The 18,859-nt window shown below is 32.0% G+C and overlaps 2 protein-coding genes across 2 annotated transcripts; one reads left to right on the top strand and one right to left on the bottom strand.

Annotated features, from left to right (window-relative positions):
- The first annotated feature begins 996 nt into the window (after nucleotides 1-996).
- Nucleotides 997-3,277, top strand: LOC127118038 (triacylglycerol lipase 2). Its single transcript, XM_051048170.1, has 9 exons — nucleotides 997-1,301; nucleotides 1,421-1,522; nucleotides 1,599-1,739; nucleotides 1,823-1,933; nucleotides 2,031-2,174; nucleotides 2,290-2,330; nucleotides 2,434-2,513; nucleotides 2,618-2,713; nucleotides 2,801-3,277. The coding sequence occupies exons 1-9, from the start codon at nucleotides 1,125-1,127 to the stop codon at nucleotides 3,118-3,120; spliced, it is 1,212 nt and encodes a 403-aa protein (XP_050904127.1). The 5' UTR covers nucleotides 997-1,124; the 3' UTR covers nucleotides 3,121-3,277.
- A 1,618-nt stretch (nucleotides 3,278-4,895) lies between these two features.
- Nucleotides 4,896-13,319, bottom strand: LOC127118037 (triacylglycerol lipase 2). Its single transcript, XM_051048169.1, has 13 exons — nucleotides 13,102-13,319; nucleotides 12,954-13,026; nucleotides 12,794-12,858; nucleotides 12,462-12,574; nucleotides 8,670-8,787; nucleotides 6,661-6,762; nucleotides 6,430-6,570; nucleotides 6,226-6,336; nucleotides 5,985-6,128; nucleotides 5,851-5,891; nucleotides 5,641-5,720; nucleotides 5,451-5,546; nucleotides 4,896-5,368 (listed from the first exon to the last, which is right to left on the bottom strand). Exons 1-13 carry the CDS (start codon nucleotides 13,219-13,221, stop codon nucleotides 5,049-5,051), a joined length of 1,524 nt encoding a protein of 507 aa, XP_050904126.1. The 5' UTR covers nucleotides 13,222-13,319; the 3' UTR covers nucleotides 4,896-5,048.
- Between the last annotated feature and the right edge of the window lie 5,540 nt (nucleotides 13,320-18,859).

The following is an 18,859-nucleotide window of genomic DNA, read 5'->3' as shown; positions in this document are numbered from 1 at the left end:
TCGACAATTTAAAAACGCAGAGTAAAGAGGATAAAGAAGAGTCTAAAAAATCTCAAAAATATTAATAGGTTAAACATTCAAGATTTAAGAGATGTTAACACCACACATCTATTAAAAAACTTAAGACAATGAAAGTGTGTATTAGTCATTTCTCCTATATATCACTCAAATTCCAACATATGAAATTTAATCATTATCAATATTCTATATATTAACACCAATAACCACCATTGATATCACAAGAACACACAGCAATAACATAATCTTTCACAAAAAAAAAATTAGTGACAAAAAAGTTTATAAGCATCATTGTTAAATAAAAGAATTTAGAGAATTAAAAAGTAGAAATTGAGATATTTGTAGAGACTATAAACCTAGTTAACTCTTTAAAATTATGGTATATAATTATTGATAAAATTCATTTTTGTTAAAAAAAATTTAAATGTTGGACCGGAGAGATCAAATGTTTGTGAAGTATTAAATAAAAAATTATGAGACATACATAGAATTCAATTGTGGTTTTCCTAAAAACAACAAAAGGAATTTTACCATCAGTGTAAATCAGAGTCAATAAAGAAAAATGTTCAAAAAATATTTGTTGAGTAACACTTTCTTAACAAAGGCTACCAATTGCATAAAACTTGGAGTTTATTTCTTAACCTTAAGCCATAGTACATGTACAAACTCCATGCTTCTATGATAAGAAAAGCCTCTAGTCTAAGTTTCTAACGCCTTATTTGGATACAAGGCTTTGTTTGGTCTGTGAGACAAAAGAAAATGAACTATTAAACAACATTTTCTTCTAGGCACATGTTTTGGCTTTTCATAGGTCACCTCTCAAATTCATAACCATCCACACATTTCATGTTAAGCTAAGGAATCATGTCACCAAAATACAAAACTCTTGGTAATTTAATAGTATCCAATGATTGACCCCACAATTGCATTTTTTTAAGGCACTGTGTCCAATCTATTGACAAAAAGGTGGTTCAGAAGCCATCATGTGAATAGCTTTTTTTTAACTTTTTTTTCTTATCTTTCCCTTCCTGTGTTTTTATTCTCTTCTCTCTTCATATAAATAATGTCTGAATTAGGAAGATTAATTCATCAAGAAAAAATAGAAGATGGCAAAGATTTCACTCTCAATAACACTTGTGATTCTCTTGTGTGGTTTAACTCTTGCATCAAGAACTAAAATGTTGCCCCTCAGCAGCACTATTACTGCATTGGCACCAGAACTCAGTGATGGTGTTTGTTCATCACTAGTGAAAACACAAGGCTATGCTTGTGAAGAACACTTGGTATGTATATACAGTGCAACATTGCTTTCATCTGTTTCTGTTTTTGATTAGAAATCAGCAACTTTTAGAGAAATTTAGTACTTCTAACTAGCTTTTTATGTGTATGTGATTGCTTTTAGGTAACAACAAAAGATGGTTATGTTCTCAACATGCAGAGAATTCTACCAAGGGGGAAACCTGGAAATAGCATACCAGTTGTGCTACAGCATGGACTATTCATGGTTACTAACAAACTTTGTTTTTTGTTATTGTTGTTGTTGATGTTGGAAATTAATGTAATGTTGTATGTTTTTGTAGGATGGTGTGACATGGTTATTGCTACCACCAAGCCAATCTCTTGCATTCCTTTTGGCGGATAATGGTTTTGACGTTTGGATTGCTAACTCGCGCGGAACCAAATATAGTCATCAACATACATCCTTTTCTAGTAACAGCTCGGTTAGTCCTCGAAATTGAAAATTTCCGAACACGTTAGCACTTTTATGTAGGCCAATTTGAGTTCATTAGTTTCCATTGTTTAGGATTACTGGAATTGGTCATGGGATGAATTGGTTGCATATGATCTTCCAGCAACATTTGAGTATGTGCATGATCAAACTCGACAAAAACTACACTATGTTGGTCACTCACAGGTGATTCGTTGCTGAATTATTTCATGTTTTAACATCTCCATATGTATATAATTCAATGTGATATTAAAGAATGAAGATTTTTGGATTGTTTTTTTAGGGAACTTTGGTTGCATTGGCTGCTTTTTCCAAAGATCAACAACTGGACAAGTTGAGATCAGCTGCATTGCTTTGTCCAATTGCTTATGTTGGTCAGATGACCTCACCAGTAGCTAAAAAGGCCGCGGATAATTTCATCGCAGAGGTATTCGTTGTTCATAGATAGATTGTTTCTTTTTCACCAAAAGAAAGAAAACAGATACAGTTATTGGTTTAAGTTCAAAATATTGACACTAAAAATCTGTGTTTCTTCTCATCAGTCACTATACAAATTGGGAGTTTTCGAGTTTAGTCTGAAAGGGTAAGTAATTCTTATTATAGTATATGACTAATCTTGTGATGCTGATTAATTGCGAGTTTATAATTAGTTTAATCACTTCATCTTTTCTATAATGTTTGAGTAGGGGTTCTGTTGTAAAGTTTCTTAAGGACATGTGCAAGAGCACTTCCGTCGACTGCACCAACTTGTTTACATCTTTCACAGGTTTTATGCATCTTCCAATTTAGCAATAAACTCTCTTGCCACCCGAAAGAGGTTCTTTTTGACAGTTATCATTGCCTATATTGATATTATCGTCATGCTTTCAGGTCCGAATTGCTGCGTAAACCCTTTGATGATGAATACGTTTTTGGATCATGAGCCTCAGCCAACAGCAACAAAGAACATGATTCATCTATCTCAGAGTAAGCGTCCATATTTTCCTAATTCTAGAAGAATTGTTTGTTTTATACGAAGGGAATTGAATTTGAAACCTATGAATATTATGACAGTGATCAGAGAAGGAACCATATCAATGTTTGATTATGAGAATCAAGACGAGAATATTCGACACTATGGACAGTCCACTCCACCGATATACGACATGACAAGACTTCCGAATGAGCTACCTCTATTTGTTAGTTATGGAGGTGCGGATGCTCTTTCTGATGTGAAAGATGTGCAACTTCTGTTAGAAAGTCTGAAAGATCATGATGCAGATAAACTCGTAGTTCAGTATAGAAACGATTATGCACATGCAGATTTTGTTATGGGACAAAATGCTAGACAAGATGTATATGAACCACTCATATCGTTCTTTAAGCTTCAGTGATATTTCTACGGAATACTATATAGTACTATACACACCTTATAGAATTTTTTGAAATTACTTTGTTTCCATGTTAAAGATAGTCATAGTATAGAAATGTCAGAGAATGTAAGCATACAGAAGATATTGTCAATAAGAAATTTTTATATACTTTTCTGTTGTGGTACTCTCAATAAACCAGAATTACCAAATGCCTCGACATCAATAATGTATTCAATGTAGTCATGAAAAATTCAAGAAATTGTGACAAGCATGTGTGTCTTGCAAATCAATTAGACGGTTGACTTGTCGATCTTTGAGACGGTTGACTTGAGGGATCTATGGGACGGTTATATTGGAGATCCTTGTGAAGCCTCAACATGCTGCCAATAAGAAAGTTCATGTTGCACATAAGGCTCTTCCACATTTTTAATCCTCTTTACTCCTCTTTTGGACTTAAATTTCACAGGTGGTGGATACATTGAAGATGTATGAGGGTATATAAGTTCACACAACTTTTTCTTTAACATCTTTCAAGAAACAATATCCTCCAAAACCATTGTTGCATCCATCCTTCATTTTGAGGCTTTGGAAGATAAGTTTTCTCACATATCATGTGTCGAGAGCATCCAATGTCGAAGCACCAGGAGTGGTGTTTCATCTTTGTGTCTAAACAGATCTACAATGTCTAAACAGATAAGTATCTATATCTTCTTTGACACTCTTTGTGGTTAGTTTCTTGGAGGTTTATTTTATTTTCATGTTTTCAACATAGAACAAGTTTTTTGTTTGTGACCGCTTTCAAATAATAAGAGCACGGAACATTAGGATCACAAGATTCAATCAAGACTTATCAATATTGTGAATCTAGTGTTGCGCAGGTAAAACCGTCAGTTGATTTTGATGATGACAATTGACAATCATCTTTTAAAGATGATAGTTCCACAAGTCAAATGAAATTTGGTATTTGTAGCTATTTTCAATTGTTCTTTGTAACAACCGTCAAATGGGAGTTGATGATAAGTGTTTTGTAACTCCAGATGATGATATCTGATCAAGAAGAAGATATCTCAAGCCTCTTCCGTCAAATGATTCAAAGTTTCAGTTGAAATGCTAATCAAAGCAAAATCAAGTAGAGGAAATTGAATTCTGAAAGTGAGAAAGCGTGAAAGCTCGACTGGTCCTGCACTTAACGTTTAAGTTTAATCAATTTAAATTGTAAAAGAACAAAAAGTAAGTCTTAAAATACTAAGGAAACGCGCATACACAGAGATAGACAAAAATTCTTTTCAAACGTCTTCTGATCTCATTAAACTTCTCAAAATCAATCCAAGGAAGTATGAAAGTATTTCTAATCGATTATAGTAATGAGAAACATCTTATAATCAATTAGAAAAGCCATTAATCAATTAACATGTATAGTCGTTTTAGGTTTCCTTTTATCGACTAAGGTTTCCATTTTTGAAGATGTTTTAATCAATTAAAATATGTATTAGTCAATTAACACATTTATTTGTCCCATAGATTATTTTCTTTTGTAAAGCAAAATTTTTCAATATAAATGAGATTTTTACTCATTTCATTTCCATCATATTTTGTATAGAAAACTCTAATTTTTCTACTCTCTTTTTTTTTTAAATTCCTTTTTCACTAGAATTTTCGAAGGGCTAAAAGACTGAGAAGTCTTTTTTGAGAATTGTATTGTAATTGTTGTTGTACTTAATATGATCTGTTCTAAAATGTGATTCTCTTATGTAATATCTTCTTTCGTAAAGAATGAAATTGAAAGGATGTCAACATAAACCGAAAAGTATATAGTAATTTCCTTTATTAATGATATCTCTGTATTCTTACATTCTGAATTTTCTGTACTAAGAATTTGTTTTACGTGTAAACAAAGTAATTTCAAAAAATTCTATAAGATGTGTAGTGTACTATATATTCCTTAAATATCACTGAAGCTTAAAGAACGATATGAGTGGTTCATATACATCTTGTTTAGCATTTTGTCCCATAACAAAATCTGCATGTGCATAATCGTTTCTATACTGAACTACGAGTTTATCTGCATCATGATCTTTTAGACTTTCTAACAGAAGTTGAACATCTTTCACATCAGAAAGAGCATCAGCACCTCCATAACTAACAAAAAGAGGAAGCTCATTCGGAAGGCTTGTCATGTCGTATATTGGCGGAGTGGATTGTCCATAGTGTCGAATATTCTCGTCTTGGTTCTCATAATCAAACATTGATACGGTTCCTTCTCTGATCACTGTCATAATATTCATAGGTTTCAAATTCAATTCCTTTCTTATAGAACAAACAATTATTCTAGAATTTATAGGACTACTTACTCTGAGATAAATGGATCACGTTCTTTGTTGCTGATGGTTGAGGCTCGTGATCCAAAAAGGTATTTATTAGCGAAGGGTTTACACAACAATTTGGACCTGAAAGTATTATAATAATATCAATGTAGGTGATAACTGTAAAAATAAACCTTTTGTATGAGGATTTATTGCTAAATTGGAAGATGCGTAAAACCTGTGAAAGATGTAAACAAGTTGGTGCAGTCGATGGAAGTTCCCGCGCACATGTCCTTAAGAAACTTTACAACAGATCCCCTATTCAAACATTAGAGGAAAGATGGAGTCAAGCCGATATTTCTGAACTCATGATTAATCAGCATCATAAGATTAGTCTTATTATACTTGCTTAATGTTCGTCACGGAAAAGATGATAAGAATTACTTACCCTTTCAGACTAAATTCGAAAACTCCCAACTTGTATAGTGTCTGTTGAGAAAGAACCGCATATATTCAATGTTAATAATTTGAATTTTGAGTAATAATCATATCTACAATGTATCTATGATTAACAACAGTTACCTCTGCGATGAAATTATCTGCGGCCTTTTTAGCTACTTGTGAGGTCATCTGACCAACATAAGCAATTGGACAAAGCAAGGCAGCTGATCTCAACTTGTCCAGTTGTTGATCTTTGGAAAAGGCAGCCAATGCAACCAAAGTTCCCTTCAAAAAACAATCCAAAAACCTTCGTTCTTTAATATCGCGATGAATTATACATATGGAGAGGTGAAAACATGAAAAAAATTCACCAATGAATCACCTGTGAGTGACCAACATAGTGTAGTTTTTGTCGAGTTTGATCATGCACGTACTCGAATGTTGCTGGAAGATCATAAGCAACCAATTCATCCCATGACCAATTCCAGTAATCCTAAACAACGGAAACTTCATATAAGCAATGGACTCAAATTGGCCTACATAAAAGTGCTAACGTGTTCGGAGAATTCCAATTTCGAGGACTAACCGAGCTGTTACTAGAAAAGGATGTATGTTGGTAACTATATTTGGTTCCGCGCGAGTTAGCAATCCAAACGTCAAAACCATTATCCGCCAAAAGGAATGCAAGAGATTGGCTTGGTGGTAGCAATAACCATGTCACACCATCCTACAAAAACATACAATATTACATTAATTTCCAACATCAACAACAATAATAACAAAAAATCATTAAAAAAAAACAAAGTTTGTTAGTAACCATGAATAGTCCATGCTGTAGCACAACTGGTATGCTATTTCCAGGTTTCCCCCTTGGTAGAATTCTCTGCATGTTGAGAACATAACCATCTTTTGTTGTTACCTAAAAGCAATCACATACACATAAAAAGCTAGTTAGAAGTACTAAATTTCTCTAAAAGTTGCTGATTTCTAATAAAAAACAGAAACAGATGAAAGCAATGTTGCACAGTGTATACATACCAAGTGTTCTTCACAAGCATAGCCTTGTGTTTTCACTAGTGATGAACAAACACCATCATTGAGTTCTGGAGCCAATGCAGTAATAGTGTTGCTGAGGGGTAATATTTTAGTTCTTGATGCAAGAGTTAAACCACACAAGAGAATCACAAGTGTTATTGAGAGTGAAATCTTTGCCATCTTCTATTTTTTCTTGATGAATTAATCTTCCTAATTCAGACATTATTTATATGAAAAGAAAACAGAATAAAAACACAGGAAGGAAAAGATAAAAATAAAGTTAAAAAAGTTATTCACATGAGGAGTTTTGAACCACCTTTTTGTCAATAGATTGGACATAGTGGTTTAAAAAATGCAATTGTGGGGTCAATAATTGTTGGATACTTTTAAATTACTGTGTTTTGGATTTCGGTGACATGATTCCTTAGCTTAACATGAAATGTGTGGATGGTTATGAATTTGAGAGGTGACCTATGACCAGACCAATGTGGTGCATATAAAAAGCCAAAACATGTGCCATGAAGAAGATGTTGTGTAATAGTTCCTTTTTTTTTTATCACAAACCAAACAAAGCCTTGTATTAGAAACTTAGACTAGAGACTTTTCTTATCATAGAAGCATGGAGTTTGTACATGTACTATGGCTTAATCTTAACAAATACTTAAACTCCAAATTTTATGCAATTGGTAGTCTCTGTTAAGAAAGTGTTACTCAACAAATATTATGCATCTCCTTAAGCTTGGTTAAAAAAAACATTATACATTTCTTAATCTTTTTACATATTACAATAACTAAAATTAGGTGGTAAACATATCCAGTGACACTTGAAAATATTCGATAAAAATGCACAACAGGATGACTTGTAGTTGGAATGAGTGATTTAAAAGGTTCTGATAAAAGATCAAAAGTTCATTCTCCATGAGTACGGATTAGGTGCTTTTAAAGCACCAAAATCATGGTGCCTTTGAATGTTTCTCTCTACATAAAACTCTCTCTCATCCCTTTTTTTATTATATAATTTCTCTTTTAACAAAAATGATTAAAATCAACCAAAGACACCATAATTTCTCTTTCATCACACATTCTTGGATTCATTATATCTATCTAATCCCATGATTCACTTTATTGGAGACTAATAAAATAAAAATCATCAAAATCTTACTAATCCAGCTCAATTGATAACTACAAAAATATTTGATTGCAAGGGAGCAGATTCTAACCTAAGGTGAAATTTTTTATTATTATACTACTAGACCATAAAAAAAGAACAACATCAAATGTAATTTTTTTTTATCAAATAAGAATCACTGCATTTCATTCACATACACAATATAAGAGCTTATACATATAAGTGAAAACAAAATTGTTATTCCAACAATTTTAAAATGAATGAAAGTTGAATCAACAAAACTGAAAATTGAGAGATCTTTTTGTCAAACCCCATAAGTATGAGTATTTCCTACATTATAAATTTTATAATCAAAATAATGCAGCAGAAGGATCTAGACACTCATCACATGAAGGATGAAGAATATGAAGCTAAGAGTGAGGAACTGCAGGCCAAAATAATATAATACCAGTGCCAGTGCAAAATCTGACTGTGATTAACTATAAGTGTAACTACATTGCTCCTCGGTTTATCTGTTTCGAAGACTAATCAATGTATAAATTCTAATGAGATTTTCCAGCAATGTGCGTGGAGGATGTGTCCTTTATTATTGTTTCAGATGTTTTCACTGCAGTATCTTGCACTTTGGATCTTCTAGGGAACTGGAATTTCCACCCTTTAGCTCTTATGTTCCCAAGCATTTGCCATCTTCTAGGTTTAATCTGACCTAGCAATTTCATCTGCTCCTTCCTGAACTTCTTTGTTGTGTACCAGCTTCCACCTCTCCATCCCAAGCCATACCTGCATATCAGCAAAAAGTAAAAAATTAAGAGTAGAAGGAAATTAAAACGATTGAACTAATTGCAAAATACCAACACTCAATACACTAAATATGCAAATGTGATACTTCTATCCAAGACTCTAACATCTAGTTGGCATGATGTATATAATTTGAAAATTTTCCTACTCGTTAAATCATTGTGTGCTCTACTTCTGAAGCACAGACACATTAAGAGGACTTGTGTACACCAACCTAATATGTAATGAATAAGTTTGACACCTTACTAGTACGAATCCGATTTAGAAGCAAGACTATTGAAATGATATGTCCAAGATAACAGAAATAGAAGAAAATAAATAAACTAATACTTTGAGAGAGTGACCTCCAACTGGAGGGGCCCATTTTCCTCCGACTTCCAAAGTTCTTAAATAATAGAAAAATCAAAACCAAAATAAATTTTCAAAATAGTAGAAAATAACAATTAAAAAACTGAAATTTTTTATGATAATATTCATAGAAACTAACTCAAGACAACTCAAAACAACACAACATTCAAAATAATAGAAAATAACAATTAAAAATTCTAAAAAAACTTAATGATAATTCACTCAATTCCAAGTCCGTCCAATGATCATTATGGTGTAACCAATGTTCCTTCCTATGTTCTTCCAAAGCTTCATTTGTCAACTTCACTTCTTGGTTTAACAACTTAACTCTCAGGTCATGATAAGATGGTGGTTTGAATTCATTACCATGTCTTCAAACATATCACATATAATAGTGAACTCATCACTCTTTGCTGCATTGATCGGTATGGTATTGTTGTAAAAAACCCTGCAATTGCTTGACATGCATCATCTCTTAAACCTTTCTTTAGAACCGCCTCCATCTTTCTTTTTTCACCAACCTCTACTTTCTCCTCCTCCACCATTGCATCTGTTCTTTTGATCAAATTTTCTGGCAATCTTGAACAAATTTGCAGTATTTCTCTCTTGATTTCATCTGGAACAGCCTTACATGCTTTGACATCTTTTTGAGTTCCAGCCGCAGAGCTTGAAGCCATTGAAGAAAGGTTGAAACTCAAAGGGTTGTTTTTAATGTGAGAGAGAATATAGAGAATGAAAGGTTGTTTTAAACGTGAGAGAGAAGATAGAGGATGAAATACTCAATAGGAGATAATTGTTGTAAGAGAGATGGAATGAATAGGAGGGAATTGATGTATTTTGGGAAGTTACACTAGTCATGGGTGTATATTGGGAAGTTACACTAATCATGGGTGGGTATTGATTACTCATTTTAATTATGCATGAAATGGTTTCAATGTCAAGCAGAAAAGAAACACTCCAAATTTCAATCAGAAAACAAACGTTTTTAGGGTTATTCTGAACCGGGTTTTTGAACATAAACGACAGTTCTTCCCAAAAATGACGCTTACACCGTTTTCACGTGTTATCGCGGCGATTCCGGCCGCGCCTACCAAAAACCAATTCCTACGAGTGGAATCGTGATTTTGACTACCACGGTGGAGGCAGTTCTAAAGAAGGGTTTAAAAGATGATGCATGTCAAGCAATAGCAATGTTTTTTTACAACAATTTCATACCATTCAATGTAGCAAGGAGTGAGGAGTTCACTATTATATGTGATATGATTTAAATACATGGTAATGGATTCAAACCACCATTTTATCATGACCACATGAGAGTTAAGTTGTTAAACCAAGAAGTGAAGTTGACAAATGAAGCTTTGGAAGAACATAGGAAGGAATGGATGAACATTGGTTGCACCATAATGACCGACTGGGAATTGAGTAAATTATCATTAAGTTTTTTTAAAAAGTTTCTAATTGTTATTTGTTACTATTTTAAATGGTTTGTGTTGTTTTGAGTTGTCTTGAGTTAGTTGCTATGAATATTATCATCAGAAATTTCAGTTTTTAAAGTGATTTTAGTGTTTTGAAGTTTTTTTCATACTAAATTATGTTGCTTCATATGCATATTATGAATCTACATGCAATATATATGAATTTATAAATTTGGTAGGATCTTACGATTGGTGTTACGGTCCCCTAATTCACGATCTTGTTATCCCTACTCGATCTTGTGTAAGATCTCGAGTTTGACTACCTTGAGTTTGACTACATGGATCTAAAAACATTAAGTTCAAAGACAGATAGCTTACTTCTAAATCTCTTAGTGGGTTGGTTGGGTCTAAAGTTTCTTTTTGTCTCCTGCAAACCTTACTTATTGGACTGTTCTCTATTAGGTCTAGCCTTCGTATAAGTGCTTATAAGTATATGAGCCTTTTCCACATATTGTCCATATTTGCTAGGGCAGAATTCTACTATCTTTAATTCAACAGAAGTAACCCCAATTTTCTTCCTAATAATTGTATTTCTAACCCTACCTTGTCTTCTTTGACCACTTGACCATGTTAACATTTTCATCTCTATAACACCGAGTTTACTTTGTTGTTTGTTCTTCATAACTAAACATTAAGTTCCATAGAGTATTATATGTCTTGTAGCTATACAGCAAAACTTTCTTTAAAGCTTTAATGGTACAGTTTTTATCACAAATCACATCCAAAATATTCATCGATTTCATCCACCCTATACATCTCTATTTCTTTTCACTTTGTATGAAGAAAGAACCTAAGGTACTTGAAAACGTGAGACTTGGGGTATTGTGTGTTCTTCAGTTTTTATCTTTAAGTTATAATATTTGTTGTCTATGGCCAACTATGCGTTTCATATATGTTGCCTTACTCTTAAGCAAAAATCGAGTATTTCTAAAGCCTTTCTTTGTATTCCTTAACCTTCCATCCATTTCTTCTCTCGGATCCCATATCATCTGCATAAAACAGACATTGTGGCATTGTCTCTTTAATGTTTCTTAAACATGTCTTGGAGTCAAGATGAAAAGATAATCACTAAAGTTGACCTTCTGGCATTGTCTCTTTAATATGTTTCTTAAACATGTCTTGGAGTCAAGATGAAAAGATAATCACTAAAATTGACCTTCGGTGCATACTTATAGGAAAATTACTTGCATTCTCACACTAGTCATGACCCCTTAACACATATTTTGATTGCTCAAATATAAGCAATGAAAACTTCTTCCTTTTCTAATTCCTTCCACAACATTTCTCTAGGTACTCTTATCATATTCTTTTCTAAATCAATAAAAACCATGTGTAGGTCTTTATAATTCCTGATCCTATGATATCTCTACATTGGTGTTTGGGGCTACTACATGGCATCCATAGTTGGTCTACACAACATAAAACAAATTGAACTCCGTGATGTGGAGATTTTGCTTTTATGTTGATACTTGTATGCATGTTCCACGAAAAAATGCAATCAATACTCTTTCTACTCATTTTTTCAACTACCTTAATGATAAAAGTCATAAAACTAAATGATACCGTATAAAAATCATAATGTATACATTGAAAACCAATCAACAAATTATCTGATTGTAATAGCCAAGAGTGGCATGATGTTAAGGAAAATTCAGAAAGTCCCCGAAGGAGTAGCCCAACAGAAAGAGCTAGGACACCAAGGAGATTCAGGTTTAATCCCTCCTACTAACAAATCCCTCTCCCCCTAACAAACTAACCACTAACAATTTAGCTATAAAAAAGATCAATTTACATAGTTAAGCACAGGAATCACTGATGGTAAACAAAACAAACCCGATAAGTAAGGTCGTTCCAGCAGTGGCTGCACAAACAGGAATACTACAACCTCCCGGACGACCAACAATATCTTTGATTTCAGAATGTTGAAGATTTACATTGCTTTTCATCTAGCAATAAACAGAAACAAAGTATCAGTAATGAAAGCAAGTAAAACCAAAAACCTTTTTTCCAAAACCGACACTGACATTTGTGATTACATTTAATTTATTTATTTTTTCAAATTATTATCCGTGTCGTCAGTCTCGTCAGTGTCACGTTTCCGGTGAACGCTTCATAGTGAAAAACAAACAGTAAAAAAAATGAATCAAAAATAAATAGATATTTACAGCATGTTCAATGGATTGAAGCCTTTCATCAACTCTGGTATCATGTACATGACGCAACGAATACCCTAAAATTCAAAAAAAAAAAAAAAATTAAAAATACAAAATTAAGCATATAATAATGAAATTAGGTTATACTGGTGCGATGAATGAGAAAACAAACCTAAGAAAGCAGTTGCGACGGAAGCAATGGAAGTTCCGACGGTGAAAACAACTCGGTGTCTCTCAAACGTATCCTGTAACAGAAAATGATGAGAGAGAAAGAATGATGAGAGAGAGGAAGAAGAAGAAGGAAGAATGAAGGAACGAACCTTGGTGGAGAGGTAGGTTTCTTGAATTGCAGCCCATGAATTGAGAGATTTGCGTTTTAGGTTTGCAGCGGAAGCTGAATTTGAGATTGAGATTGATCTCAAATTCCTTAGTCGCTGCATAATGCATTATACTGCGTGTTTTGAAAGGAAAATCGCTTTTGAGTTTGTTTTTACTTTTCGCTCGATCAATCAACATTGAATTGATGAGATATGAAAAATCAGAAAACAAAATTAAAATGATTTTAATTCGCATTTGAAATTTTTTTACTAACTAACCCACTTTTTCAAAATAATATATTTTTCAAATTAATTCTCAAACTGATTTTGAAGAGGTGGCGTCAAATGAATCGGCGTTTGCTCTCTAAATTAAAGAGGTTGCGCCAATTGAATTGACTAGTGCATCTGTTGTCAATTCAATTGGCACCCATGTGTAAAAAAGGAGAGGAGACGTCAATTGGTTTGGCGCATCTGTGTATTGCATAATTTTTTTTTAAAAACAATGTATGTTTTAGATAAAAGTCGAAATCGGATCAATTGATATTAATATTAATATGCGTTTACGTACGAATACCATAAAGACTAATGTCGTTGACCGGGAGGACCTAACCGACCTCCGGTACCACATCCCCTAGCTACCTGAACGCGTGACCCTAACCCACATTGATGATTCACCCCAAGTGTTTGAGGATTTGAGGACTCATGAACATCACCACCACATGCAATGAAGCGTTACCGTCATAACTGAGTTCATGACCCATGCCAGAGTAATTAGGATGTGTTTGAGTTATTGGAGGACGACCAGGATGATTGAAGGGAGACATTGGTGTGAATGATGCGTCGATAAAATGTTGAAATGATTGTTGTGGTGTTTGGTAGTCATATGGTTGCTGCATCATCCATTGTGTATGCTTCACTTGCCTGGTCAAGATCCATTCAAGGCCCACTTGTCCATGGTATATAATGGAGGTTTCTTTGGTCTGTTTAGCATTCACTTCTTGGCCTTACATGTTCATCTTTTGCTTGTTTATGTTCATTGGTTCAAGCTCATTTCCATTGCATCACAATTTCCACTTGATTCAATTCATCCCTATTATTGCATCTGATCATATCCTCATGCTTAGTCCATGCCTAACCTATTTCATCTGGCCAATGTCATTCATGTCATTTGCATTGTCATTGTTGTTTGGTCCATAAATCTTTGATTATGACCTAGTTCATTGTACATCTCGGGCCTTGCTAGAGTTTTTGTTTCATGTTTGGCATTGTTCATCCAACTTATGGTCGTGTCCATTGATCCATGATTAAGTATTCATCAAGTTCATCACTTAGTCTATTCCATGTTGATTCATGTTATCATGTTCATTCATTTCAATATCTTTCATATCCATACAACTCATTTCAAACAGTCAATCCATTCAAATATCAAATATCATTTCATACAATCACATTCAAAGTTCATACATGTACAAAATTACAAAATTGACCATTTATACAACAGTTGACTTTTTTCGGAACAACCACAAAATTTAAAAACAATATTTCTAACTAATTACAACAATCAAACTGATATCATTTGGTCCAAACATCACTTTCATAACATCCTTATCATTTTTTACTCGCACACATCCACGTAAGGCATCAAGTCTCTCAATACTTCTATTTTTTTGCCTTTAGGTATGTTTCCGTCTAACCAACAAACCAACTCGCGTCAACGTGGATTAGGGTCACGCGTTCGGGTAGCTAGGGGATGTGGTACCGGAGGTCGATTAGGTCGTCCCGGTCAACGACATTAGTCTTTATGGTATTCGTATGTAAACACATATTAATATTAATATCAATTGGTCCGATTTCGACTTTTATCTAAAACGTACATTGTTTTTCAAAAAAAAATTACGTAATACACAAAGACGCCAAACCAATTGGTGCCTCCTCTCTTTTTTTACACATGGACGCCAATTGGATTGGCAACACCAGATACACTAGTCAATCCAATTGACGTCACCTCTTTAACTTAAAAAGCAGACATCAATTCATCTGACCTCTTCAAAGTGGGTTATTTTGGGAATTTTTTTGAAAAAGTGGATTAGTTGAATAAAAAATTTCAAATGGTATGCGATGAGTTAAGATTTTAAAAGATTTTTTAGTTATAAAAATCGTAGTATTAAATAAAGAATTTTGATAAATACTAAATAAAATTTGTATTATTTAATTAAGACAATTGTTATATTATTATTTTTTTAAGATTCAATTGAGATTTATATTGATATTTAAATGTAATTTTAATCTCTTATTTCGATTTCTTACTCTTAAGATTCTTTGAATAAATTTAATTTTTTAATCCTTTTATTAAATTTTTCTATTTCTTGATTTTTTCAATTTTCTTTCACTTTATGTGACACCTCATAAGAGTGTCGTAACCAGAAAATATGAGTCAAATCATAAAATGTATTGATATGGAATTATCAACTTAAAATATTCATATTTTTTTAATTATTCCTTTTAAACATTTAAATGTGATAAATTATTTATCCTATTAATAAAAATCATATGCCAAAAGAAAATCATAAACTATTCTCTTCCTCCTTTAGTTTGTCACACTTCATCATCTTCTTCGTATATTGGTTGTCATTCATTGTCTCCAAATTCAAACAAACCTTAAACCCAGGATGTCGCATATGTCATCCTTATCATAAACAATCATGTCCCAGTTTCCCAAGCAAGCAATCGTGCAAAATCTCCTTCCATTCGAGATGAATGCATGTGTAGTTTTGATGCACTATTGATGACATCATGGATTAATGTTAACTCTAACATCCAAAAAAATTATTTATTTTATTTATGATTCTGAGTGAATTAGTCATGTTTTATTATATGTGAAATTATGTGATTATTGATTAATATGTGAATCATTTGAATAAATATGGATTTATTGAGTTCATCGGGATTTAGAATAATTCTATTTGATTTAAATAATAGGATAATAATAATATGATGAGAAAATAGAAGATTGGGTGAAAAAATTAATTTATTACTAATATGAGTTTAGTAATAGAATAATGAGAGTTTTGGGTGATAGTGTGAATTAAAAGTGTTAAGGGCTATGAGGTAATTAAAATGAATTGTGTAGAAATATATATATATATATATATATATATATATATATATATATATATATATATATATATATATATATATATATATATATATATATATATATATATATATATATATATATATATATATATATATATATATATATATATATATATATATATATATATATATATATATATATATATATAAGATTAATTACTATACACTGTCAGTGTAAAAAGTTTTACACCGTCGATTCATCACCATCATCCGTTTGTATTACTTTATAGATTTTTGAAATAAAAGTCAAACTTATTTTAATATCCGACTGCTATGATTAATTGATGGTGTAAAATCTCTTTACACTGTCAGTGTATTTCAATTAAACTCTCTTTCTCTCTCTCTCTCTCTCTCTCTCTATATATATATATATATATATATATATATATATATATATATATATATATATATATATATATATATATATATATATATATATATATATATATACATATATATATATATATATATATATATATATATATATATATATATATATATATATATATTATATATATATATATATATATATATATATTATATATATATATATATATATATATATATATATATATATATATATATATATATATACATATATATATATATTATATATATATATATATATATATATATTCTAAAAGGTGAGAGAGTTATGGTTCATCCAATTTATAGAGAACTTGCAAAGGGCAAGAAGAGAATCCTAAAGCTAGTAGAGGAGAGGAAATCATTGGAGAAGAGACTTGCTGCTAGAAAAGTCTAAGGTAAGGGGAATTACTATAATAGGGTGTATATTATATGATTGGGTAGAGAGAAATCCTTAATTCCTTTAGGTTTATCTTTACCTCTTTCTTTTTTATGAATGGTTGATGAACAAGAATGATATTTTGAAACAACATGAATGATACGATGTACTATTTATTTTTCGTGCACTATTTTACTATGGGGTTCATGCGTTCTTGTTGATGATGTTTGTATGTGTGGGTGTTCATATGTGAGTGATGAATTTGATGAAAAGTATGAAAATTCATGATTAAATGAGTGAAATTGCATGTTCTTTGGTGTATATAATCAGTGGTGGAGTCAGATAAAAAAAATTGGGATGGACGCTAACGTAAAATAAAGATTATAAATAAAATGTAAATAGTATTTTAAATAAAACATTAAAGTTAAAATAAATACAAAGTTAATTACTAAAAATTTAAATTGCATGATTTAAAACTACGTTAAAGTAATGTTTTACGCGTTCCGAGTGACTTGAAATCGTCAATAATTGACTCCGAACTAATGCTTGCACTAATCTCCCTTTCAATATATACTGTCATGCTATCTTCAAGAAACCCATCATCCATCTTGTTTCTCAACTTAGTCTTAATAATTTTCATTGTTGAAAAAGACCTCTCAATTGTGGCCGTAGAAACGGGAAGAATCATAATAAGACGAAGTAGTCTATCAATCAAGAAGTAAGTTTCAGCCTGTGCAGATGCAACCAAACATGAACATAGTTCTTGAATAGTTGATAAATTATTCAAGTTTGATGCTTGACGAGCAATAAATAGAAAATGTTGGAGTTGAAATTGCAAATTATTCTTCTCTTGATCACTAAAATCCATAGGATAATATTTTTCAACTAAAGAACAAATAGTATCAATGCTAAAAGCTTTATATCTATCCTTAGGAGATAAAGAACAAGAAAGAGTTAACAAATCCATTGCCTGCTCATTGAATCTGCTATTCAACTCTTGTAACTGTTTGTCAATGATAGTGAAAAAGATTTCAACTTTAAAGTAATGTTGAATTGTGACTTGATTCTCTTCAAGACGGGAACGTCCAAATCTTGTTGTTGAATGAACATCATTAAGATCAGGAATCTCAATACCATGCTTTTCACAAAAAGATACCACTTTAATAAACAATATATCCCAACCATTTTCTCTCAAACCTTGAATAAGATGTTTTGTTGAACGAACCAAGTTCATAGCATTAACTACATCTTGATTTTTTTTGTAAGGTTTGACAAAGCATATCTGTTATTCCCATGATTTCTTTCATCAAGTGCAAAATAAATATAAAATCAAATGCCTTCAAGTAATTGTAACAACTATATGCAGGATGACCGAATATTTTCTTGAAGTAAAACTAAAAATGGCATAACTTTAGTTCCATAAGCCCAAATGAGGTACTGTTTGAAGCGCTGGAAGGCTAATGCACAGAGTTATATTATAGTAGTACCTTGTGAGATTGATTGACATGTTTGAATGATGTGTGAATATATTATTAAATGTATGAATGTATGTATAATTGTGTGAGGTATTGTACATGCTTAATGATGAATCAATGTTGAGATGATTTAACATGATTGAGTGTCGTGTATGAATATGATTCGTATTGTGTATGAAATGCATGATTATATGGTAATTAAGTATATATTATTGGTGTGTATAATTGTGGTAATTGTATGGTCATAATTTTGGTGGTATTGCATGTTATTGAAAATTATGCATCATGGTGTACGGACTTCGGTTCAGTTTTTGTGTGATCTGGTATAGTGGTATGGATTCAAGAGAGATTGGATAATTTTAATGAGGTATTAATGAAGTGCCAA

The sequence above is a fragment of the Lathyrus oleraceus genome, chromosome 2 (genome assembly GCF_024323335.1).
Source record: "Lathyrus oleraceus cultivar Zhongwan6 chromosome 2, CAAS_Psat_ZW6_1.0, whole genome shotgun sequence".
NCBI lineage: Eukaryota > Viridiplantae > Streptophyta > Magnoliopsida > Fabales > Fabaceae > Lathyrus > Lathyrus oleraceus.
The sequence above is the reverse complement of the archived record's forward strand: the minus strand, read 5'-3'. Positions and strand labels throughout refer to the sequence as shown.

Bases quoted from the DNA above. Each gene is read 5' to 3' on its own strand.
- LOC127118038 (XM_051048170.1), top strand. From the start codon at position 1,125: ATGGCAAAGATTTCACTCTCAATAACACTTGTGATTCTCTTGTGTGGT. The intron at 1,302-1,420 runs GTATGTATATAC...GATTGCTTTTAG, and splicing joins ATGCTTGTGAAGAACACTTG to GTAACAACAAAAGATGGTTA. The intron at 2,514-2,617 runs GTTTTATGCATC...TCATGCTTTCAG, and splicing joins CTTGTTTACATCTTTCACAG to GTCCGAATTGCTGCGTAAAC.
- LOC127118037 (XM_051048169.1), bottom strand. From the start codon at position 13,221: ATGCAGCGACTAAGGAATTTGAGATCAATCTCAATCTCAAATTCAGCT. The intron at 12,859-12,953 runs GTTTGTTTTCTC...TTTGAATTTTAG, and splicing joins CGTCGCAACTGCTTTCTTAG to GGTATTCGTTGCGTCATGTA. The intron at 8,788-12,461 runs GTTTGTTTTGTT...GCTGATATGCAG, and splicing joins GGAACGACCTTACTTATCGG to GTATGGCTTGGGATGGAGAG.